Raw genomic sequence first — 20,947 nt, 5'->3', positions numbered from 1 at the left:
CTTCAAGACCGTTATCTGCTCCTAGATCATTTCAAGTCCCACAACTTCGGCTTCCTCCTCCTCATGAACATAATCCATCTCAGTAACCTCATAACCATAAATATAATGTAACCCACATATATTAATCCAACATATATTTAACCCATTGTTATTTCCATATACTTATTATTGTTCCAATACAATTAATTACTCGCCCTATTATTATCCCTGGAATTTTATTACACATATTTTTATTATTTATATAATCAATAAAGAATCAATAAATAATGTTTTAATTCATTAAACCTATTTGTGTAACTTTCTTACAAAACGCTAAACACCTTAACGCTAACCCACGAGAGAGAGAGAGAGAGAGCAAATATCAACGATTGTCAATTTCCGTGACGTATCAATAACTTCCGAGAAAAAAAAATAATAACAACATTGTAACGCGACCGCAATAAAAAGCGGGAGAGAGAGCTGGAACAAACTTGTAAAACACTTCCTCAATGGGAAAAATCCAGCTTACTCAATGAAACCAAGCTCGATTTTAGAAAGCCCAGGGTGATCTGAGGATGAAAAATTTCGTGTTATAAACTAAAATTTTTTTGTTTAATGAACTTTTTAAAGACGAAACGCGAAAACAGAAAAATAGAAAAGGAAAACGAAAAAAATAAATCGATAAAAACCTCGATTCCCACGAGTTGGGTTTCTTGTTGAGATGAGTACACTTCTGTGTCACCCGTCACCTCATTGGACCAAGAAGATCGTCATCGCTGACGATATCGGGGAAAAGTTCGAAAAAGAGGACTTGATATAAAAGGGACAGGCACGATGAGTAAGGGTGTGGAAGTTATTATTGGTGTGTGTGTGTGCGCCGATCGTTTACCTCCCGCCGAGATTCCTGAACGTCAATCAACACCTCCTCCTCGCCTACAAGACTAGAAGACCTCAACTGAACTCAACTGACCTCAACACCTACTCAACTGAAAAGAACTGTTGGACCTTTTTGGTGCTGGTACTTGATCAACAATACAAACTAAGGTATTTATCCTGCCCGCGCACTATTGTACGCTCTCTCTCTCTCGTAAACTAAACGCGAAACCGGTTGTAATTAGAAATAGAAAATGATCAATTACTGACCACGATTTATGTACTTTATGTTAGCATTTTATTCACTGTTGTAAATCTAATTTAAATTATGTATAACTAACGTAGCTCATATATAAATAAACGGACGCTTATGTTTAACCTTCTCGAGTGCAGTTTCTTCTGTTTTTCTCTCCGTTTTCTCCATTCCGGGTCCAAACCTCGTATGCTACGGCTCGCGTGACGTAAAGTCGCGATTTCCGAGTCCAGTGAGACTCGGTGGTGTCACATCAGTCTCTTAATATATATATATATATATATATATATTAAGAGACTGATTCGATACCTCACTGAAATATCATTTTTCCTCTGTTTTTGAGTCAAGAGATAATATGAGAGACTGATTCGATACTCGCCGAGAACTTCTTTTGCAAGAACCTCTTATACAAGAGCACCGTCTTCAGAAAGTATTTTTATTTAAAAGTTCGTCTTTGACAAAAGATTTGACTTAGACCTAATTCTAGATAAAAGTAAATCTTCAAAAATGCACAAGTTTGAGATCAAAATATATAAAAATAAAATTAAAGAGGTGGTAAAATTCGATGTAATGAACCACTATTTAGACAACTGTGTAGATATATAAAATATGTCTTTTAGAGATTTAGTAAAGTTCATTGACTTATTAACATATACATAAATTTGAAGGTAATTACTTATTATTATTTTAATGCGAGTGATTATTGATTTCGAGGCATTTGCGCTTGCCAATGAAAATCTCTGTTTAACACATTGTTCTCGGAGTTTAGGTTATCGTAGTTATACTTTCGTTAAATAACTGTCAACTTTCGCACCTGGGAGCAAAACATATGTTAAGTTCTCAAGCCTGACAACAACGCTTTCTCATCACCTCTCGACCTAATATTTCGATTTCAATAGTACAATATCTACAACAGAACAACAAAGTGCGGCAGTCGTCGCCCAGTCCTAGAAGAGATCCGTCTGAAGCTCCGTATCTTTTTCCGTGTGCGTTGTGCTTTTCACTGGATTAAGTTTGTCGTCCATCGGACTTATTAAGTGCCTATTATCTGGACTTATCTGGAAAATACTTGATTGCCTAACTGGACGCTTCGTCAAGAGCCTCAAGACCTACTAGCGAATCACTAAAACTCAAGATATTTATCGCCACGTGTATTTACTGTAAACTCTCTCTATATATATATTGTATATCCTGTATGGCCTGTAGTTACCAATTAAATAGTTGTTACGTTAACTCGTCTCTGCGTAAGTCACTTCCAGTGCGTTGTCTCTCCCTCCATCCCGAATCCGTTCGCTCACACACGCGATCGTTCGCTCAAGAACCTAACGGTCTCTGTGTCAGTCCTGACGAACCTTGTCATTGCGATCTTCGCCGACGCGATGTCAACCCTACAATCCCGTGGTGCCGAAGAATAGGGAGGCCCTTCGGCATTGTCACAGTAGTAAGATATTCTAAAGAGTTCGGAAACTGACTTTTATAATGAGTCTATTATTTTTAAAAATTCAACAGTTAGACATAAGAATTCAACAATTGTGGCGTAATAAACACTAGTATTGTGTTTTATTCTAAAGACACATGGCAAGTTTTCCATCAAAACAAACAGTAATAGTTAACCAAGAGTGGACAAGAAATAAAAAACAAGAAATTGTAACCAATAATAATTTTAAAAAGCTACCGATAAACCCTATAGATGTAATATATTTAGAACTTAAGAAAAGAATTAATAAACTCGAAAAACTTAACAAGATTACTAAAACAGAAAAATGGTTCATACTAAACGAAGAAAATAACCGTATACCAAACCTAAATATAAAACTTAAAACGCACAAGACAGGAGAAAAAGTAAGACCAATAATAGATTTTAAATATTCAACGTTATATAATCTGGAAAAATTTCTAAAACAAAAGCTTAAAAAATACCAGAACTCACACCTTGCAATTAAAAACGCAGACGAACTCATAAAAGAACTAAACAGAATTAATATAGAAGAAAAGTATAGAATAGCAAGCCTCGACATAGTTGACATGTACCCATCAATAACTTCGGATCTAATAGAAGAAATGCTTAATAACCTAGAAGTCAACAAAGAAATAATAGAATTAATAGAATTTACGTATAGAAGTAACTACTTCGAAACCAACGAAGAATACTATACTCAGACAGATTGGATAAGTATGGGATCCGTAATCGGCCCGAAACTTGCCGAATTAATTATGATAGACATCGATAATATAATATGTAACATACCAAAAATTCTACAAAAGATACGTTGACGACATTTTAATAATATATGACGAAACAGAAATTAAAATAGAAGATATTCACAAGCAGACAATTAGTATACATAAAGCAATAAAATTTAAAATAGAGACCGAAGATATAACAAGACAAGGCATTAACTACCTAGATATTACAATAACAAGATTAAAACATCATCTGGAATATAGAACATTCAAGAAACCGAGCTCTAACCAAGTAACAACAAGATATCAATCAAAAATTCCGTCATACATTAAATATAATATATATAAAATGGAATACGACAAAATCATAAACCGGACAAGCCAAGAAGCACATATAAACGAAGATCTAATTGAATTAGGGAAGAAGTTTCTTTTAGCAGGATTTCCGCAAAGATTACTAAAACAATGGGAAACCAGAATTAAAGACCCCAGGAACCTATGTAAAAATAAAGATAAACAAGTAACTAAAACAAAATATATTAACTTTCCATATATTAGAGGTTTATATGAACAAATCAGCGCAGAAATAGAAAAAATAAACTACAAATTAGCACCATCATATCAAAAAATGGAAAGCAGACTGTTAACCACGAACCAGAAGAAAAACCAGCAAATACCGATCGAAAACCAAGGTGTAGTATACAAAATTCCGTGTACCTGCGCAAACAAAAAACATTACATAGGAGAAACAAAAAGAAAAGTAAAAACTAGACTGAAAGAACACATAGCAGATCTTAAATACAATAGAATAAATTCTGCATTTTACGAACATTGTACTATAAACAACTGTAATATAGATAAAGATAACGTAGAAATACTGCATAAAGAAAAATTAACGTACAACAGAAAGTTTAAAGAAACCATAGAAATCATGAAAAGTAAAGACAGTATAAATAAAAACTTAAGTCTTAAAATAAACGAAAACTGGATTAATATATTATAAATAATATTTTTATAATAATATTTTTTTCCTTTTTTTCTATCGAACGTCATACATGGCAACACTTAAGACACCAGCGCATAAGAAAAAATAAAAAAGGGGGTGGAAGGTAAAGAGGGGGAGGAAACAGTTAAAAATTTTTTACAGTTTGTAGTATCGAAATATGCTTATAAGAGAAGATTTTAGAACTTTTAACCTTTTAATTTATTTATAATATATACTAGTTATACAAAGATTAAAGCAGATTTTACGTTTTTAAATTATACAAAGTGTAACCAAAAGGTACGTCTATATATCGTTTATGTACTCATTATTTTATGTAAACTCTCTACTGTTATAAGTTAAATATATATATTGTATTTTAGTTGACTAAAGAGGGGCAAAGCCCGAAACGAGTAAAAAACAATGTAACGTATCAACTAATAAAGGAATTTGATGGAAAACTTGCCATGTGTCTTTAGAATAAAACGCAATACTAGTGTTTATTACGCCACAAATATAAAACAGGACACGGTTTCAAAAAGAAAATTCAACAATTATTTGTACATCTATCATATGAAAAACAAATTTTAAGCAATTACAATCAGAGGTTCGTTTTCTTGGAGTTTAACATTTTTTAAACTTTTTCTAATTATATTTAAATAAATACTCAATAATATAAATTTAAATGTATAGAAATTAATTAAAATATATTTAAAACTAATCTTAATTATTACAATTCTTAATTAAAGAAAAGACAGATATTTTCAAAATCAATGCATTGTATAGGTAGGTATTTAATAAATAAGTAAAAAATATAATTTAAATAATTATTATATTAAACTATTTCCCTATTTTGCTTTTTCTTATTGCTATAATATTATTTCAAATTGTCACATCTTAATTTATACAAGAAATTTTTATTTTAAAAATTATTCATAGAAATGAATACAACATAATTTTATAATAAATTTAATAATTAAACGAAATATATTAAACTTATTGTTAAAATAATATTAATTTATGTATTTTCTTAGCACAATGCTGCTGTTGAGAACTTATCACACAGGAATAATTTCAGAGGAAAAAGGTTATTTTATTGGCGTGGACGGATATGCATTTCGGACTTAATGCTCCTCTTCAGTCCTATTATTACATATTTATCAGTAAATTGATAACAGGTTTACAAATTAAAAAAATTCATTGAAAAAATTAGGTTACGTGTACAATGATTTATATAATAAAACATAATTACCTGAGATAGTGGCAGTTAAACCAACATGACTCGCAAGATATATACACATAGTTTAAAAAGGGGGAAAAAGGAGGTAATAGTTCTATCGGTTCAATACATATATACATGAGGATAGTATAACATGTGCTAAATAAAATAAAAAAAGAGGTTAAACACAAATCTAAGATTAAGTATATAATAACGTAATACCTGTAGGATGTGACATAATTCAGATGAGATGTGCAGAGAACACAGACAAGATGGGAAAGATTACAAAGAAGTGAGTGATCCTTGTAACATACACTGAAAGGTTGGTGTGACATGAACAGTAGGGAATGATGAGGGGAGGGTGCTAGAACATCTTAATGGGCTTTGCTACTTAAGAATGGCTGCCAGTATTTAAGTTTCATTCTGTGTGTTTCTTTAGTATTAATAATTTTGTGAGACCGCGGATTTTTGCGGGTCTTTTAAAAATTTAAATTTTCTTGTTAATTAACTTCGGAAAAAAACCCGAAGATTTTGTACTAGATCGGATTTCACCGATTGTATCACAACTCGCTGAGGAAGTTTACAGTTAGGTGTGAAAAATGCACCGTCATCGTCAACAAGCATCGATGACGTGTCAGCTCTCCCACGAAAAAGTATAAAAGCTCAAATCTCCGTAACCTCAGGGCGATTCGTCATAGGAAGTTATACTTAGTAATAGTGTCACCGAAACTCCCGAGCCTCCATTCAGCGGACCCGATCCAGCTAATAAGAGAGGACCTCGAATAGAAGACACGGAAGACACCACACCCTGAACGTTCGCCAATTCGCCCTGCCACCGACAGGTATTTTGAGTATATAGGATTTGTAAGCGCTCTCTCTCGAACTCGAAAATTCGTGGTCGAATTTATGTAAATAGTAGAGATAACCGCTTTTAACCTTTTGTAATGCTTAGTTGAGTATATAATAAATGCTTGTTTAGTTTTAAACCTGTTTCCTGTCATTTAAGGACGCCTATCAACTTGCTCACCTCCCTCCCCACTCGAACTGCCCTCCTAGCCATCCAACGACACCGAGATCGGGATTTATCAACCTATTGCCGAGTAAGTGGTCAGTGGGAGATTGATCCCTGACCCTCGGTTTATCTCACAATTTCAATGTTCGTAGAATTTCCTTTTAATAATATTTTTTCCTCTGAAAGTGTTCCTGTGTGATAAGTTCTTAACAGCAGCATTGTGCTAAGAAAATACATATAATAGAGAACAACAAGCAACCAAGGTTTAATATTAATTTAATTCAAATTTGTAATTAAAAAATTAATTTTGTGATCAGTATGGTCCAAACCACTACTACTGATGAATTAAGTAAGATTGGCTGTGGAGGAAATATGTCATTCGAATAAGTTTGATTCAATGGAAGTCCTCAATAATTGTCTTTTTTAGTTTGGCTTGTAAGTGGGGTTTTAATAGCGAGGTTGTGGCCGAAGTTTTCATCTCTAAAACGTGAACGTAAAACTTCGAGCGGCGCTCGAAGTTCGAAGTTCACGTTTTAGAGATGAAAACTTCGGCCACAACCTCTCTAATATCAGGAGACACAAGAATTCTTTTTCATGGTTCGATTCGGACTATAGGATGTTAATTAGCGCTAGGAATAGAGCCTGGATATCATTTAGGAAGAGTAATGATTCTATTGATTGTTTCGCGTTTTATGTTATGAAGTTTAGTGAAACGGTTTTGCATCGCGAAAAAAAAGTGATTTGCTAGTAAAATTCACAATTGTTTTAAGAAAGATAATAGATTTTTTTATAATTATTTCTGACATGTTAAGCAGTCTATATATTGTTATGTCGGCTTTATTCCTATTTATGATTGGTTTCATCACTTTTTTCTTAATAATTTATTTGGTTCCTTGGATTCTTACTTTGCAAATATTTCGATTTTTAATTTAAGTGATTCCATTTCATATCTTCTTTATGCATTATAAAGCTGCAGTCTTTTATTTATATACTTTTATATTTTTTTTTATATATGTATTCGTACATAGCAGTGCAACACTTATGAGATAGTGAACAGATATCTGTATGTTTTCTTCTGAACGTAGTATACAATGAGTCATTAGATCTACAAGAGTCTGGTAAACATAGAAAAATAGCCGATTAAAAAGCCTTAAAGGCATGCAAAAATTATGCAACATTGATGGAACATCATTACAGCTGCTTAGTGTTGTTTCTGTCATGTCCTAGAGATGTAAGTGGAGATTCATAGTTTGTTAATTAGCAAACCTAATTTTAACGACAGATGCGATTTTTTGCAGGCATTTCCTAACAATTGCAAATTGATCACGTAGTTTATACGTGTCTAGTAATAGTCAGTCGTTATTGAAGTGTTCAATTATAAAGGATTAACTTAGTCATTATGAATGATAACATAACTCTGTCTAGTTACAAAATATTCAGAACAGAACTAAAACTGGACTAAAACATTTCAAGTAAACAAATTGATACGTTACTGCTTTTTGGTTTTTTTTTGACATATTGATTCAATTGCTTCATGAGCCTGACATAAAATACAGATCTGCCAACAACTTGTAAGATAGCAGAAATTCTTATATTAGAAATAGTCTTTAATAATAACATTTTGCGAATTACGCAACGATTGTTGTTCTTAGCTACCTGAGAAAGTCTCCCGTTACATTTTCTCGAAAGCAACATGACGCTTTCTCGTGAACTATTAACTTCTGCACGGCCGAAATCGTTCGTGAATATCATCAGAGACGGCCGAAAAGAGTTAGTCGCCGTTTTAGTCCTCGGAAAGGAAAGAAGTCGTCCTCCCTGCAATCATCATCCATCAAATCGTCACCGAATTAATCGTCGCCCATAGGATAAACTTTTCTGTGTGTGTGTGTGTTAGTGCACGATCGCCTGGATAACTAAAAATACTGTGAAATCCGGAATCTTGGTGACGGAATTATCGCTCTTTTATTAACAAAATTGTTAATTAATTAAACTTTTGTTATGTAACGCCCTAGAAGAAAAAACGATTTTTAGCCGGAATTGTGTAAACTTTCCGGTCTTAACTGGCAACATCCATTGTTCTCTGCAGAACTTGCATCTCATCTTGCAAAAAGGTTGATAGTTAGCATCTAAATGTCGTCATTTGTTATAGATCCCTGGAACACCTATAACCTTTAACTTATGTACATCCGATCACGTGGTGGAAATTCCCCACTAAAACGGATAAAAGGCCGTTCTTACCCCCTCTCGGGGGAGTCTACGAACAAACGCTGGATAGACGACATCGCGCCGATCTTCCGAACCTGCGGAATTCCGATCTCCGATGAACCTCGAATTAAATCATCGCTAAAGTCGCGATATATGATTTGTGCCGAAACTGGATTATAACCCTTGGATCGTTCAGAATCGTCAAAGGGGACGGCTATACAGAGGTATGAAAGCACGGTGAAACTCTCTCTGTCGTATAGAAACTCTCTGTCGGTATAGAAACTTTAGGTCGGTATAGAAACGAGCTTCGTGTAGTCTTTTGTCATTTTGCCTATTCTTAATAAATTGTTATTTTATATTTGTTAAAAAAATGGTAGACTCTTTTACTCGATCTCGCCCTTCACCTTATCGTCGACTCCAATCAACTCTCCTTACACTCGCCTGACATATCATCCTGACCATTGAACGGGAGCCTTACGCCCCCGTATTCACAATACCCATCAGAACTGGATACATCCTGAAAAAACCCATAAGAAGATCTTGTTCTCCGATTCAACAAGACCCGACCGGGATCCATTACCAAAGGTATTTATCACCCCGCGAATCGTATGTGAACTCTCTACGACAACACTTTATCCAATAGATTTTTAAATAAACCCTTGTTAATTGTTAAGTGTATCGGAGTCACTTCCAATGTTGTCTCTCGAATCGACATTACGAATCCGTCTGACCACGTACGGGACCGCTCGCTCGACGGCGTGACGTAATCGTCGTCTCGGTTTCCGTGTTTCCAGAAACACGGTGGTGTCATTCCTGACAGGGCACCAAGGTGGTGCCGACCGAAAAGTCACAAACTTCTAACACATAAATAATGCATTTGTGAAACCAGGAAACTCGTAGAAACATCAAACGTTCAGTAGCGATGCTCACTTGAACAATAAATATGGTGAAACCTTTATAGACAGTACTAGTCTTCGCAAAATATTCTGTGTAGAGTGGACAGTCCATTGAACAAATTGTAGCATTTGTCCTTCTTAAATTAAGTTATGTATTTATGTAGATTTGCTCTTGAAATACTCATATTCATATGTTGCAGGCAAAGAGCAACTGTGTAATTCATAAATCGTTCACAAAACTTATATTTGATCAGATATTTGACTTTAGTCAGTGGAGTAGTAGATAATAGGTGATTTAAGTACAATGTTCAGATCACGAAATGTGAGAATCCAATCCACGAATAAAGTCATCAAAGTGGCACCAGTAATTTTTCTATACTTGAAACCTCTAAACTCATAACATATGGCTATTGTGTGTAAACTGCACACATCCAAGGGTTGTTTGTATATCAGTCTCTCACAGACCCATCTGCTGAAAGAACTTAAAATAATCTCAGATTGTATCAATCAAAGTATTTCTCACTGATTGGCTCTCTTGAAAATCGAAAGTTATTGTATTACATCATACAAATCAAAATTATTTCAATTACTTGAACTCATATTATGTGAAACTGTTAAATATTTGATCGCAGTATTTATCCAATACAAATAGAATCAAGTCCATGATATTATGAAATATGTGAGTAAATTTGATGAAATTTACAGTGAACAATTCCTAGACATTAAAAGACATTCTTAAATATATTAAAATGGCTGTGAAACGCAAATTAATGTTACAGAAACAAAAAATTTTTGGCTTTAGACGTTTACAATCATATCCAATGTTAACTACATTACATTTTTTTGTATTATAAACATACACAATATTTATTTCTATTAGCAAATTAAAATAACTATCTCAGCACTGGCACATCAAAATAGTTGAATACTAAGATTTTACAATTACAGTTTCATTAATTAAATTCGTTTGATGGTTACATTTAGAACAATTCTAACATATCAACAAAATTTTAGAAAATTTGAATTAAGCTAATTAGTTTAAAATCATTTCATATATTATTTTAACAACACTTACAACATTGTATTAGCTACAATCTTCCATATATGTAATTAATCTGTGGCCTCTTGGTTATACAGTAGAGCCTCGAAAATTCGGCCACACCCTGGCAGGGCAAAAATACCCTTAGATAATTAATTTTCGTCATAGACAGCTTTATGCATCACAAAGTATTTTTCTGAGGTGTCTTATCAGGTAAATTACTGTACACTATGTATTCATTAATTTTCATTTTCATGTAGTAAAGGCTCTATGCCTTCATAAAGGACGTACAGTACTTTTCCTTTGTTTAAGGGTATTTGGGCAGTTTATTCTCTGTTGTATTCTCAAGCAAACAACACATACAAGTACAGTACAATATTTTCTGAGGAAACACGCATATTTATCCTTTTTTAACCCCATTCCCGATAACCCGGCATTTTCAAAAACTCGGCCACCCTTCGGTCCACATTAGGCCGAGTTTTCGAGGCTTTACTGTATTAAGTAAACATTTTATTACTTAATATTGTCATCTTATACCATGTACCATGTAAAGATAACAAGGTTACAAATTTGAATTTTAAGTGTAAAATTTTTTATAATGAATATTTCAAAATAAACTTATGAAACAATTTTATAACTTACTGTTATTTGTGCATAAATATATCTTTTAGTGTATCATGTTACCAAGATATAATGCAATATTTTGACAGAATTTCACATAATTGCATCAATAAAACACTTAGATATAATGTGCATTTATTTCTTGTTACATATTCAAAATAGCAGGCTGCGATATATAAAAATCCTTTGATTGCAGTGTTTAAAAATCGCGTGACTTCCAGTACAGACTAGAAGTGCGTATCTAGTTAAAAGTGAATCTTGCCTGGCTTCTGGCATATAGTGACTGATAGCCTGTAGATCGATGTTTTACTATATATAATTTGGTTTTTCATGTATTTATCATTTTCGAAATTCAAGGGCAGATGGACAACAGTGACACTGTAATGGTATGCAATTTTAAATGGCTATCAGTTAAAGCATTCGATTTGAAAATTGCAGCCAAATTACTATAGAAACACAATAATAAAGGTTTGCTTAATTGAGTAGAGTTACTACTACAAACAAATGAGAAATGATGTTAATTATTAAGCATTAACATAGTCGTAAAATCTGAATATTTATAATATTATTTTTGTTTTTTGTAAGTATACGTACGATGTTGTTTCACTATATTTTACGTGTTTATATATATTTATATATATAATTATAATTACGTAATTATATATATATTTATGTTTACTACAGGTGTATACCGAACCTGCATTTACAAAAAGATATGTTCTTAGCACTAACAGGAATAGAAATTTCAAGCGTTTAAAGTTGTTGATTTATTCTAAAGTAGAATTAAACTTATTGACTGTGAAATTACTGAATGTAGACGTTTTGATACATGATTTATGCTTGTTCATCACTCCTGTCACTTGCAACACCGAAGAGAAAATGGAGTATAACGCACTCACTACCTGTAAATAAGAACAATGCTTAAAAAGTGCTGATTGTTTAAAGGTCATACAGTATATCTATATATAAACTTACCCGAATCAAGAAATTTTTCTGGACGTAGAAGAAATCATTAATAGAAATTCCCATTTTAGCTCTTTTGAACCTTTTCATGAAGCAAGTAACCTTAGAATGTTTAAAAAAATAATTACATAATCGACGTAAATAATTAGATTTTAAAAAAACTTATGGTAGACTACACCTCTAACACTGTATTTATAGAACACAAACTCATGTATAAACACAGTGTTTATGGCATCCGTGCCATAAAGCAGTGAGGTAAACATTTTATAGCATGGGAACTATATGTATCAATTGTTGCACAGACAATGTGTTTATACATAATTTTTATTTTTATAAGTACAGTATAGTATTATAGGAGTAGTCTAACTACAAACTACCGTATAACAATTCGTTTATAATTAGTGATTATCCCATTCGTGGAAATTTGCCCACTCGCTCCGCACGTGTGTCAAATTTTCATTCATTTCTATATTATAAACTACTTGCATATTATACTATTACTTCCTAATACTATACCTTAAACTTGAATAAAATTGACAAGTTGTTTGATGAAAATCTCTGTATAGAAATGAAGTTATCATAGAGCTGAAAATAAAATAACTTTGTTATTAATTATTTATTGTTAATGTTAAGTGTAGTTTTTAAATGTGCGGTTTTAATTATAGTTAATTACACGAACAAAATTTTATTTACAGAATACTTTAGATTTTTTTTTTCGCTTATTAAAACGAAGCAAAATCAACTTAATAAAACTTTTATTTTAACTTAATTTTACACTTTCCTGCTTATCATATGAAATTCTGTCAGGTAATTTCATGATTTCTTACCGCAAAAAGAAATATTTTTGAAGTAATTTAATTGAATAATTAAAGACTGATTAAATAATATAGCTACAGAATATCACTTACTTTTAATATTACTTTTAATACTTTTTATATTAGCTATGTGTTATAAAATGATATCTACGTAGAAAATTATCGATATAACATAGACATTGTAACATTATTCACATAGCTAATAAATATAATAAGAAAAATAAAATATAATTACCAAAGAAGTCAAATAAGAAAGAGACCAAGAAACCAAAAGACTTCCAGTTAAGAATATCAACGAAATTCCACTAAAAAAGACTCGAGATTGAAGGTTGAAATCAAAGAACAAGGCAGCGTAACACAAAAAACATGTCTCGTATGTAAAGTGGGCATATATCAAAGCAGAAAGTTCTCTCCATTTCTTGTTGATCATTTGAAAAATCTCCCAAATCTCTGTGTGCTTCTCGCAGATTCCTTGTAGTTCATTCTTCAGTAATAGAGAAGTTGTGTTTATTTGTTGTAGTTCTTCAGACAACTTCATAAGCCTTTTCGCTATGATTATTCCACAAATTGAAAATACGAAAAGAACTGAACATATCTGTCCTGTTAATTGCAGAAACAGTAACGAAAAATAAATCGAACAAAAAGTTGCTTCGTATTCACTTCCAGCATATTTCTTGACTGTTGGAAACACATTTATCGCTGCTGCATTCGAAACAAATAAAGCGATGACGAATACGCAAAACAAATACCCTAATAGAGGCACTTCCAATTGAACTGGCAACTGTTTTTCGCTAAGGTAAGTGCTTTTTATGAAATGGCCAAAAACTTTGTTTCTCTTCAGAATTGTAAATTGAATTGCAACGTAGATATTTAGAATTAAAAGCACGACATTCATTTCTATTCCATATTTTTTGTACAGATGAAAACATCGATGGCAAATATAATTCTCGTTGAAAATCATCAGAAATAATGAAAGCGAGGATAACCATAAGAAACATTGAAGTATATTCACGTAATAACTATAAAATGTACTCATTGTATTTTGTGACATTCCATAAATTCTATCATTGAAACAACAGCATTTTTCGAACGGTTCGATGCCAAAGACTTTACATACAGAAAATGTAGCATAGAAATTATAATATACACAACGATCCGATCGTGTCCAAATGAAATTTGAACTGTTTTTCCTGCTGAAAACTTCAATTTTTCTAAAATTGCTGATTAATTTTGAAATATAATTCCCCATTTTCTCTGTTCTGTTTATTAATATTCTAGGAACGAAAGTCACACTATCACATATATAAATTTAGTTACTTGATTTGGCTTTATATTTATATAGATTTTATATTTGCATTGATACGTGAATAACTTGTGATATTTTAAAGTCATTTAATGATGTATAATTTGTCAGTTTAAAGTGACCTACAAATAAAAATAATCAGCCATAAAATACCAATAATCGTATAAAAAGATTTTGTTAAATAATTATAATAAATCTGTACTAATGACGTTTAACGTTTATCAGTAATTACCAATTACTTACTGAATATTTCAAAATGAATACAAAAAACATATTTTTGTAAAATCAGAAATATTTTACATTAAAGAATAGTTGAAAAAATGTATCAGTTGAAGATGTTATCGTAGTTTCATTTATGTAATATTGCCTGATTTTACGATTGTTGGAAGATACTTCAGCTGATACAGACTCTTGCCGAGTGAAGAATAATGTGAAGGTCCGAAAACTTTTTTCTGTTTTAGATCAGTATAAATCTAGGAATTTTCCTAGTAAAAGAGAAAAGGAGGACTTCTACGGTCAATGACCGAGACGCTCTCCTCGAATAAGAAAAAAACAGAGAATGTTAAAATATCAATAAGAGAAATCATCTCTATTTGTTTAACGGTTATTCTATAGACGTTAGTATCAACAAGAAGGGAATAAGAGATATTTCTTATCACCTGTTGGTTGCACGTAACACGTGGTTACGGCAATAAATCGCCTTGTTCATAGTCAAACACGACGTTTGATATAAACAATAACTAGATAGTTGACCAGGTTAAAGAAATTATTGTCAAATGATTGTTAATTTATGGATGAGAGCCATCAAACCTATAGAAATTTATATCATAAAATCATATCATCTTGACACCAATATCAATAAATTGAACAAATTTCTCTATGTCAATTGTCCGAACTAGCTAGATCCAAATATCAACACACTAGCAGGTGTGCGGCTAAATCATTAATAACGTCATAGTTCTCACCCCCTCGAAATGGGTATAAAGAAGGCTCCCGGCCAGTATCGAGGTGGCCTCCAACTTAGAAGGAAATAACCGATTGACGATCCTCATCGCTGACCGCCAAAGACGGACAACACGGTTAGATTCTACAAGCTACAACTTAGTAAGTAGAACTCTCTCCCTTCTCTCGAGTGGACTAAAGCTAATTCCTAAAAAGATTTTAAGAAGGACCAAAGAATATCCTTTATCGTAAATATAGAGATGTATACCGAAAAACCGCCTATTGTAACTTCGGTTAGAGATTAGCAGTATTATTAATTATTGTAACCTTTTCATATATATCATTAGTTAATTAAATATATATATATATATATGTTATCTTAAATATGTGTGTTTACTCGTACTCGGTCAACACCTTGTCCACTTATCCGCGACCTCCCACTCGATTTTCGCCCTCCTAAATTGCCATCCACTGACCCTGTGAGCAGGACTCACCTTCCCGTTGTCGGAAAACGGTTTAAGCTTTGATGCTAAAACCCCGATTCTCACATATTGGTGTCAGGAGTGGGGTTATTATCCGACAAGGCTAAAAGGCTATAGTACGAGTCTTCACAAATAGAATAAGAAATTAGGCGGAATGGAAAACGAAACCCCTGGTGCGACTTCGGCGGGTAACCCATTGGCCTTAGGAGGCATTGGCGGAATGATTCCACTGCTGCCGGTATTTACGGGTGATCCAGATGGTACCCGAATAACGGATTTTTTCGAATCGCTCACAGATATAACAAAGATAGCGGGTTGGTCAAAAGCTCAAATGCTGGCGATCGCTAAATTAAAACTCGCAGGTTTAGCGCAGGAATTCGTGCGGAAAGGCAGACAGATAAAAGATGTAGGAGATTATGATACGTTCTAAAAAATAATGATTAAGAGGTTTGGACAGATCCCTTATACACTTAGACTTAATAAATTTTATGCATGTGTACAGAAATGGGACGAAGATGTACAGACGTACGCGATGCGATTACAATCACTAGCCACAGAAATCGAAATTGAACAGGTAGGTGCCAATGCAACCGAAACAGCCATAATTCGGAGAGTTCAAGACCGAGAACTTGATGAGAGGTTGAAAGCCCAATTCTTATATAAACTAGAAGTAAAAATAAGATAAAAAACCATGTTGCGTGAACCAACCTCGTTCGATGAAGCGTTACAAGCGGCAATCAGTGAGGATATGATAGAAAAGGTTACAGCCCACCCACGCGGGGTCATGCGTACAGTTAAGGAGGTTTCTGATCCACCAACGGAGTCTCGCAATAACTGGGAAAAATAAACTACCGCAATCAATGAACTTAAGGTACGAATGGACAGAATAACGAAAAATCTAGCTTTAAATAACAGAAATAAACATAGCTATGAGCGCAATAGACGGGATTTCGAACCAAACGCAAATTTCTGGCAAAGCGAACGACGTCCGACATCACCCGGTCGTCAAGCAAATAGGCCATCTGCTCCGCTCAATCGAAGTCAGAATTTTCCTCCACGACAGAGGACTGACAGAAGCGAACGGCCGTCTCAACCGAAACATAACTTCCCAAACAAGCGAAAAAGAGAAATAGATGAAAATAGAGTTAGTTTTAGTCGTCCAGAACCAGAAGAAAGCCGAAACCGATGGAAAGGTAATGTTACGAGCGTAGAGGGTCGACGAATTCGATATAAACATCGAAAAAACTATACTCGCCCTTATTATACAAAGAAATAGAAACTCAGACCATATCCCAAATTTTATTGAGAAACAAACAAAGTCCAACGGTGCCGAAAACTGCTATATTCACCTATAGGAGTAAACAAAAATATGCCGATGCATAGTGAAGCGACGTTTTCGTGTTACATAGAGGGGATTCCCGCCACCATACAAGTAGACACAGGAGCAAAGGTGTCACTTATATCTAAAACATTTGCGGAGAAAATAAGGGAAGAAGTCGATATTAATTATAATAAGTATACGGATTTACGAAGCGCAACCGGACATCGTATAAAAACGTACGGTATTATGAATCCTATTTTCCAGATCGGGGACTTACGATTTCCATTTGCATGTTGTCTCGTGGATGCAGACGTCACATACCCATGTGACGGCATAATCAGCAGGGACATGATCTTAAAAAAGGGATGTCTCCTTGACTTTCGAAATGGGATGATGACTATACCCTTTCAAACTACAGTACCTTTCCTTGATAAAGATAGGTTTACAAGCAACAGCGAGAATGAATTAATTTCCCCGGAAGGGAGGATACACACGGCAAAACAAAACAGCCGAAAGAGAAACAGATCAGAAGTAGGTCAACCCACAGAGGCAGTTTCCCCTCTCAATAATGACATCCAAAACAAAAAGCGATCAAAATTACGGTCAGATAAGATGAAAGAAGAATGCGAATTTATTTTAATAGAAACATATAGATTACCTCCCAGGGCTGAAAGTATAGTTACTGCCAAAATTGCGGGAGCTAATAGAAATATTAGGATAGGAGTAATAGAAACTGTTCCATTAGAACAAGAAGGAGTTTCGAGAGTCGATCTTTTAGTTTCTCCCAATAAAAAGGGACAAGTTCCCGTCAGACTCTGTAACACTACTCATAAGACAGTCAAATTAAATAAGGGCACAAAAGTAGGTGCATTTTTAGAAGCTATCGAAGAAGACACACCTCCTAAAAATATTAAGAAAGGAGTGACAGCTGAATTATCCAAAAAGGAGTTTAGTCAACTCTTCGATTGGACAGGAATTAATACAAACGAAAAGAAAGCACTGGAGACGTTATTATATAAGTATAGACATGTTTTTGCGCTTAATGATTACGATTTAGGGCTTAATGATTACGATTTAGGGTATTGCAATATAGTGCAACATGAAATTAACACTGGTGATGCAGCGCCCATATACTCCCCACCGTATAGAATCCCTTATGCGCAGAGGCAGCAGCTGAATGAGATAATTGATAAATTGTTAGAACACAACATCATAGAACACTCGACTTCCCCTTGGAGTTCGGCTGCTTTGCTAGTAAAGAAGAAATGCGGAGGCCAAAGACTCGTGGTGGACTATAGGAAGTTAAATAAGATAACTAAGGTCGATCCATATCCACTTCCTTTAGTGCAGGAGTCTCTTAGTTTAATGGGAGAAGCGAAATATTTCTCCACCATGGATACACTTTCGGGTTACTGGCAATTAAGCGTAGGTGATAAAGAGAAGACTGCCTTTTCTACCCCTGATGGACATTATCAGTGGAATAGAATGCCTATGGGTCTTTGTACCTCAGCTGCGGTTTTTGCGAGAACGATGGACTTCGTTTTACATGGACTTAAAGGTAAAACATGCCTAGTTTACATGGATGATATTCTAACGTTTAGTCCAGACTTTCCCAGTCACCTCCAACGCTTAGAACAAGTCTTTAAGCGACTAGCTACTGCAGGTATTAAGTTAAAACCAAAAAAATGTCACTTTTTACAACACAAAATAAAATTTTTAGGCCACGAAATATCTGCGGAAGGCATAAAACCCGATCCCGACAAAATCCAATGCGTTCTAGACTTCCCCAAACCTATATATGATCGAGAGATCAGAGCTTTCTTAGGACTGACAGGTTACTATAGGAGACACGTAGACTCATATGCAAAAATTGCTAAGCCTCTCACAGATCTGCTAAAAAGGGATTCAATCTTTGAATGGGGTCAGCAGCAACAAGAAAGTTTCGATGAATTAAAAAGAATTATTACTTCTGCTCCTCTATTAAAATCACCAGACTTTTCGAAACCGTATATATTGGCAACTGATGCATCGAATTCAGCTCTAGGGGCAGTGTTATCACAAGAGGAAAACGGAAGAGAGAAACCGATCGCTTACGCAAGTCGTTTATTAAGAAAACCCGAATTAAATTATAGCACGACAGAAAAAGAATGTCTAGCTACAGTATGGGCTGTACGATACTTTAAGCCTTATTTGTATGGCCGAAAATTTACTATAATTACAGATCATCGACCACTCAGATGGTTAATTAATAGTAAGGACTCAACTACAAACTCTAGATTGGCTAGATGGATTATCTTTCTCCAAGAGTTCGATTTCGAGGTCATTCATAAAGCTGGAAACGCGCATCTCAACGCAGACGCATTAAGTCGCATTCCAATTAGACAAATAAACGAAGTAGAACCAATTTTTACGACGGTGCAAATAGGTAAACTACAACAACGAGATGTGCGATGGAAATCTCTTATCCAAGCAATAAAGGATGGAAACACCTCAGGAAAATATAACAATTTAGAACTGGACGAATTTTATTTAAACGAAGAAGACGTTTTGTGTCATAAAGGAGTAAATAGACAACGAACAAATATGTGGGAACAAATAGTTGTACCTGCTAGTCTGAAGGAATACATTATGTATATTTTTCACAACAATCCAATTGCCGGACACTTAAGATAGATGAAGATGCAAAGCAAAATAGAAAAACTGATTTATTGGCCAGAAATGAAAAAGGATATAAAGAGTTATTGTCAAAGTTGTCAGAGTTGTGCAAAACACCGAAGACAAGGTCGAAAAACGAAAGCAGAGTTGCAGTTGTTTTCACCCTTGACTTATTTATTTGAACGAACAGCGATGGATATCGTAGAACCTTTACCCACTACAACAAATGGAAATAAATATATTTTAGTTTTTGTCGACCACTTTAGTCGATATGCAGAAGCAATTCCATTGCCAGAAATTAGCAGTAAAACGATTGCAAAAGCCTTTGTTACGAATATTATAATAAGACATTCGACACCAACACAGCTATTCACTGACAGAGGACCAAATTTAGTTTCCAAAATGTTCAAAGAAGTGTGTGACTTCCTTCAAATCAAAAGATTACTTACAACCGCTTATCACCCGGCATGTAACGGAGTCGTCGAAAGATTCAATAGAACTCTTATCGATATCTTGTCTCATTATGTGGCTAAAGATCAAAGAGACTGGGATGAGTGGATTCCTTATGCCCTGTTTGCATATAATACTGCGACACACGCATCTACTAACGAAAGTCCGTTCTATCTCTTATACGGAAGAGACCCCTCTTATCCCTTTCAAATGGTTTCCAGTCCCGCCTCGATCTCTTACGATGTAGAGGATAACTATGCATCAGAATTGCGACAGAGAATGATGAACGCTCACCAAACGGCCCAAGATTGTGCCGAACAAGCGGCGAAAGAAAGGCAAGAAAGACAGCGAAAACAAAATAAGCCACCACACTATAGATTAGGGGATAGAGTTTTATTAAAAGAAGTTGTAGTACCACAAGGAATAAAAAGAAAGTTAGCACCGAGATGGACAGGTCCATACCGAATAATAGAAGTATTCAGTCCTATCAATTTCCAGATTGAAGATCTAAAGACCAAAAGAAAGTTACGAGTGCATGCGGACCGATTAAAACCGTCTATCGCCAGAGAGGAGTTAAAATTAGCGACGAAATAACCGTCGACTCAATGGACAATTTAATAAAAGACGGAATAACCGCAACAACAGATGAGGAAACAACCCAGGTTAACCCTTGAAACGAATTTATTTTAAACTCCATCCCTACTCCTCTACCGGAAGAACAGACGGAACAGGAAAGAGAGGACGAAAGGGAGT

The 20,947-nt window shown here is 34.3% G+C and overlaps 1 protein-coding gene across 3 annotated transcripts; it reads right to left on the bottom strand.

Annotated features, from left to right (window-relative positions):
* Positions 1-11,053: 11,053 nt before the first annotated feature.
* LOC111637564 lies at positions 11,054-18,438 on the bottom strand. Of its 3 annotated transcripts, XM_023383073.1 has the most exons (3): positions 12,743-18,438; positions 12,239-12,328; positions 11,054-12,165 (listed from the first exon to the last, which is right to left on the bottom strand). In XM_023383073.1, exon 1 carries the CDS (start codon positions 14,288-14,290, stop codon positions 13,241-13,243), a length of 1,050 nt encoding a protein of 349 aa, XP_023238841.1. In that variant the 5' UTR covers positions 14,291-18,438; the 3' UTR covers positions 11,054-12,165; positions 12,239-12,328; positions 12,743-13,240. The 3 variants fall into 3 exon arrangements, with proteins under 3 accessions (XP_023238841.1, XP_023238840.1, XP_023238839.1); XM_023383072.1 differs by having other exon boundaries at positions 12,239-18,438; XM_023383071.1 differs by having other exon boundaries at positions 11,054-12,328.
* Positions 18,439-20,947: the final 2,509 nt, after the last annotated feature.

Source organism: Centruroides sculpturatus, unplaced genomic scaffold (assembly GCF_000671375.1).
Source record: "Centruroides sculpturatus isolate CEXI.00-Female unplaced genomic scaffold, Cexi_2.0 scaffold1090, whole genome shotgun sequence".
Taxonomy (NCBI): domain Eukaryota; kingdom Metazoa; phylum Arthropoda; class Arachnida; order Scorpiones; family Buthidae; genus Centruroides; species Centruroides sculpturatus.
This window is presented reverse-complemented; position numbering and strand designations above follow the sequence as displayed.